This window comes from Corvus brachyrhynchos, unplaced genomic scaffold (assembly GCF_000691975.1).
Source record: "Corvus brachyrhynchos isolate BGI_N302 unplaced genomic scaffold, ASM69197v1 scaffold1696, whole genome shotgun sequence".
Taxonomy (NCBI): Eukaryota; Metazoa; Chordata; class Aves; order Passeriformes; family Corvidae; genus Corvus; species Corvus brachyrhynchos.
The window spans coordinates 34,040-39,665 of record NW_008238463.1 but is presented as its reverse complement, the minus strand read 5'-3'; the positions used below and the strand labels follow the sequence as shown (position 1 = coordinate 39,665).

The 5,626-nt window shown below is 49.3% G+C and overlaps 2 protein-coding genes across 2 annotated transcripts in view; both read left to right on the top strand.

Annotated features, from left to right (window-relative positions):
• Positions 1-1,354, top strand: part of LOC103617497 (putative protocadherin beta-18) — a 9,556-nt gene extending 8,202 nt beyond the window's left edge. The window contains 1 exon segment of the mRNA XM_017736962.1: positions 1,304-1,354. Within this exon segment, the coding sequence (XP_017592451.1) occupies positions 1,304-1,354 (51 nt within the window).
• Positions 1,355-1,729: 375 nt separating this feature from the next.
• Positions 1,730-5,626, top strand: part of LOC103617495 (protocadherin gamma-A7-like) — a 5,021-nt gene continuing 1,124 nt past the window's right edge. Inside the window, exons 1-2 of the mRNA XM_017736961.1 lie at positions 1,730-1,782; positions 3,849-5,622. Of these exons, the coding sequence (XP_017592450.1) occupies positions 1,730-1,782; positions 3,849-5,622 (1,827 nt within the window). The remainder of the gene's footprint in view (positions 1,783-3,848; positions 5,623-5,626) is intronic.

Below are 5,626 nucleotides of genomic sequence, written 5' to 3'. Positions count from 1 at the left end.
AGCACGGGCTCTGCACAGCCAGGGGCTTCATGGCTCATGGGAAGGGGGGATCCAGGCTGCAGCCTGTGGCAACGGTTCCTCTGGAGTAAATCTGTGTTTTCAATTGGCGTAAGCAATTTCCCTCAAATTCTAAGTTAGAATAAAAGTTTTCTGCCACTCCAAATACATAAACAAACAAAAGAAATTCAGATCCTCTCACTGAGGCAATAGTATGTTTCAGCTCTGTATGGTCATTTCTGTTTGGCTTTAAGAATGCAGTTAGCATTCCAGCTATGCTCTTTTCTCTCTTGCTGTCCAACAAGTCAGCGGAGCGTTTATTCTGTCTTGTGACACAAGGGCACAGCTGGGCTGACAGATCTCCTCCTTCATAAAATATAGAAAACCCCTTTCCCAGCTCAGGAAAGCCAAGATATTGAGACTACTGTGTCACAACGTCATGTGAGGAGTGGCCTCTTTCGTCCCGGGGTTCTGGATTCTTTTTTCTGAGATGCCTGGGATCTCTGTGCTTTGGTTTCTTGTCACTATGTCAGCCTATATAGCCACTGTGTGTTTGCATATGATTCACCAGTGCTGCCTGCTGAATGATGGAGTTGCTCCCATCCAACCTTTGCAATGCTGGCAATTGCATCTCAACTGGCAAGAAAGGTATTCTGACCCTTTGAATACAGGAGTCTCATCTTCTCCAGGGCAGGGAAGAGCAGTAAAATGTACAACAAAATATTCTTTTTGCCCTATGAAGCAGTGCTTGGTGTTCTGTCTCGTTGTAATACAGAAATATAGCAGCACAAACCCTGTTGGATATACTGTAACTGTACAAGGTTTTGAAAACATGTCCATTTTCTTTGGGTACATTTCATGAAAACTCCATTAAGTCCTTCAGAGAGCATTTTCTGAAGGGTAGAATCAACACAAAATGGTAAAAAGGAGATTGATTTTGGTCTTCTTATTGTTCCTATATACAGTGGTTTCATGTTGGGAGTAGAAAGCTGTCCCCACATAATTTTCTGCATTTGTCTTAGAGCATTTGCATTCTCCTTTTTGCCCCTTCTCCTGCTACTCTCTGAACTGTGTTTGAGCATCGTCTTTCCTACTCTGCTTAAGGACTGCCACCCCATGTATAATAACTGATGACTTGAATGATGTCTGTTAGGCACAGAACATTCAGAAAGCCTCACACTGTTGTTGTGCTGAAGTTATAAAGTTTAACATTGTAAACTTGAATACCCCTGAGTGTAAAACTGAAATAAAGAGAACACCTGAATGCCTTGTGTGGAGACAGTCTTTGTATTTTCCTTTGGCTTAGGTAGTGGGTGAGTGGGCACATTTCTCCAGTTTCAAGATGCAGCTGATATAGCATTCAGGAAAACTGGGAGGATGATGGAATTTCTATCAGGCCTCTATAGTTCTTTTGAGCACTGACCTTCTGGCTGAGATGGAGTCCAGTAATAGGCCAGGTCAGGGGAAACTGAGCCCTACCTCAACAGAGGCCCTGGGTGTGCAAATGCCTCTGCAAAGCTGTGATATAGGGGAGTGGCCTTCTCAAATCTTCTAACAGCTGCATCTGCAGATGGCAGCAGTTACGAGGTGTTTGTAACACTTCAGGTGTAAGAATTTTGGAAAAGAATGGCACAAAAACAGGGAGTACTGCCCTTGGGAAGTATTTTTTGGGAGTGCCTGGAGGTGGGAATTTGGTCAGTAAAAGCTGCTACTAGGGAGAGGCTTTGCTATCATGAAATGCAGAAGACTGCAGCAGGATTACTTCCACAAGGCCCAGATGAACAGGTAAGTCTTGGGGAAGGAATGGTGTAGTGATGCTGACCAGAAGACTGATGTACATCGAGGATGAAGTGATCCATAATCCAGTTAATCTGGGAAGGCACAGGCCACTGCTGTGCTGTGTTCTGCTCCACAAATACATTGGTGGAAGGTTATATTCATCTCCCTGTAACCAAGAAACCTGCAGGCAGGTCCCCCTTGCCACTGATGAGAAAGCCACCTGCAAGCAAGAAGTCTGCATGCAAACTTCTTTTACTGGAACTCTAAAAATTATGAATAAAACTGGTTTATTTTATGAAAGTCCTATAATGCCTTGACTGAGTGGAACAGGGGCACTCTTCCTTTCCTGGGACCAGGATCTGCTTGGCATTCTGTGTGTGGCTGAATTCCTGTGTGAAGTTACTTTTACTACATGTTCTCCACATCTAAAGGGATGCAGGATTACCTGCACTAATCTCTTCCACTAGTGTGTGTTATAAAAGAGAGTTGGTGTGTCTGACTGAGATCACTAGGGACCATCACCTTCTGTTGTTAAACTTCTGGGGTTTGGGTCATTCCAGATTGAGACCTCAAGTGTGCGATGCAGTTTATAAACAGATTATTTATTATGGCTTTTACCTTATGGGAGGAGGAGGAAGTTTCCTGTCTTAAAGGGCCTGTACACACTGCTGAGTTCTCTCAAGAAGCTCACTGGAGGTGCCCTTTAGGAAGGATTAAGTCCTTAGTCCAGTCCTCCTTACAAGAGGAAATGCTTTTCTGGACCTGCTGGTCATCAATACATGTGAGCTAATCAGATATATCAAGATTGGAGGCAGCCTGAGCTGCCATGATCATGCACTGGTCAAGTTCACAGTCCTGAGAGATATGGATCAGGCAAAGAGTAAAGTCAGGACCCTGAATTTTAGGAAAGCAAACTTCCAGCTCTTAAAGGATTTAGTGAATGGGACCCTTCAGAGGAAAGTGTCCCGAGAAACAAGGGAGCAGAGCAGACCTGGCAGGTCTTTAGGGATGCTTTCCATACAGTGCATGATCTCTTGAGCCCATGTGTAGGAAATCAGGAAAAGAAGTGAACAGACCAGCATGGCTGAGGCAAGACTTGCTGGTCAAACTAAGGGGCAAGAAAGAAATGTGCAGCAGTGGGAGTAGGGACAGATGTCCTGGGAAGAGTATAGGGATGTTGTCTGGTTGTGTAGGGATAGGGGCAGGCAGGCCAAGGCATGGCTGGAGCTGAACTCTACAAGGAAGGCAAAGAACAGCAAGAAGGGCTTCTACAGGTAAGTCAGACTGAAGAAGAAGGTAAAAAAACCTTGTACATCTCCTGATGAGCACAACTGACAAACTGATAAAAAGCGAACAGTGAGAAGGCTGAGGTAGCCATATCTTTGTCTCAATCATCATTGACAAGGTCTCTTCCCACACCTATCAAATGGATGGAGCTCAAGGCAGGGACTGGGGAAAAAACATCCCTCCCACTATAAGAGAACATCAGGTTCGAGACTGCCTGAGGAACCTGAACATAGAAAAGTCAGTTGGTGGCTTCTGCTATCACATGGGATTTGGAAATCTACGGTTGCTAGTGGAATTCCAATATTAAGACACATTGGCAGAAAAGGTGAGGGGAATAAAAAGGTCATCCAACCGTGACTGCTGAAAAAAGCTAGGCAATTAGTGGGGGAAATTGTGCTTTTGAACTAATGGAATATGACTAGTAATACTTCTGCTTGTTAAGAGAATTTTAAATTGTATCACCATTACAAAAACATCTTCCTGTGCGGCAGAAACAGCACAAGGATGCCTCTGCCTGCTTACCGGTCTTGATCAGCTCCTCAAAGGACTGGAGAAAAGCAGAAGCAGGAGGTCTCCGCTGGACGGGGCCTGATGGCTCCGTGGCTCTCTGCGGTCCCCGTGGGCAAGGCGGGATGGGCATTGCTCGGCAGCGCTCGGTGCCTGCAGTGCGGGCAGGAGGCTGCGGGCGCCGCTGTTGACCGAGAGGAGCGAGAGGAAGCTCGGAGCGCTGCAGCCCCGCCCGCTGCAGACCGGATCGCTTGCCCCCTCCCTCTCTGACTCGGCAGACGCTGGATTGCGATCGTCCCCGCGCTGCGGAACCGTGCTGCATCAAGGAGGCGGCGACCAGGAGCTGTGAGTCGGAGAAAGAATTGGACCAGCAGCCGGAGCCGAAGCGGGTATCATATCTGCGGTCGGCGGTGGGAATTGACCGTGGTGTTTCGGTGCCGGCGGTGCCGCGGCGGAGATGTGCGCGGCGGGGAGGCGCTGGGGCCGGCGGCAGCGAGCTCTGTTCTGCGGGGAGCGTGGGAGGCGGCATGGGGGCAGCTGCGCTACTCGGTGCCCGAGGAGATGCCCAAGGGCTCGTTCGTGGGCGACGTAGCCAAGGACCTGGGGCTGCAGCTGCCGGCGCTCCGAGACCGCGATGCCCACGTTTTTGACACAGGTAGGGGACGCTACTTCTTTTTGGACTCAGACAACGGCCACTTATCTATGATGGAGCAGGTGGACAGAGAAGAGATATGTGCAGCTGTTCCTAAATGCGTTCTACATTTTGAAATTCTTGTAAAACATCCGATGAAACTTTACAAAGGGGAAGTTGAAATACTCGATATTAATGATAACTCTCCCAGTTTCCCAGAAAGCAGCAGTGTCTTAGAAATCAGCGAGAATACTGCACCAGGTACACGCTTCCCGTTAGAGAAAGCTCATGATCCCGACATAGGAGCGAACTCTTTACAGAATTATGAATGTAGTGAGAGCAGCTATTTCACCCTGGACGTGAAAAACGGAGATGATGGTGTGAAATATCCGGAATTAATACTGATGAAATCTTTGGATCGGGAACAGCAGGCTGCTCATAATTTAATCCTGACAGCCACAGACAACGGGAGTCCGGTAAAATCGGGATCGACAACAATTAAAATTATTGTGATAGATGGAAATGACAATGCTCCAGAATTTACTCAGTCTGTGTATAAGGTGACCGTGAGAGAAGACGTGGCCGTGGGAAGTCGGGTGTTACAGGTGACAGCAACTGACAGAGACGAGGGGCCAAATGCCGAGGTGAAATACTCGTTCTTTAAAATCCCGGAGAAGTTTGACAAGACTTTTAAGATGGATCCGGAAAGCGGAGAAATTGAGATAATAGAGAAGTTGAATTTTGAAGAGCACGAGTTTTACGAACTGATGGTGCAAGCACGGGATGGGGGAGGGCTCTCTTCCCACAGTAAGGTATTCATCAAGGTCTCTGATGTAAACAACTACGTTCCCGAGATTGTCATTATGTCTGTGTTCAGTCCGGTTCCAGAAGATACACCGCTGGGGACAGTAATAGCAATATTCAGTGTCCAAGACAGAGACTCTGGGGCGAACGGCGAGGTGCAGTGCAGCATACCCGAAGGCCTCCCGTTTTGGTTGGAGAAGTCGTTCGACAATTACTACAGCATGGTGACTGCTGAGCTGCTGGACCGGGAGCAGGTGTCGGAGTACAACGTGACGGTGCGGGCGGCCGACGGCGGGTCGCCGGCGCTGCAGAGCAGCGCGGTGCTGGCGCTGCGGGTGCTGGACGTGAACGACAACGCGCCGGTGTTCGCGCAGGAGCGCTACAGCGCGCGGCTGGCGGAGAACAACGCGGCGGGCGCGCTGGTGCTGACGGTGCGCGCGACGGACGCGGACTGGGGGCAGAACGCGCGCGTGCGGTACCGGCTGTGGGAGGGGCGGGTGCGGGGCGCGCCGCTGTCGTCGTACGTGTCGGTGCAGGCGGAGACGGGCGCGCTGTACGCGCTGCGCTCCTTCGACTACGAGGAGGTGCGCGAGCTGGAGCTGTGGGTGCGTGCGGGGGACG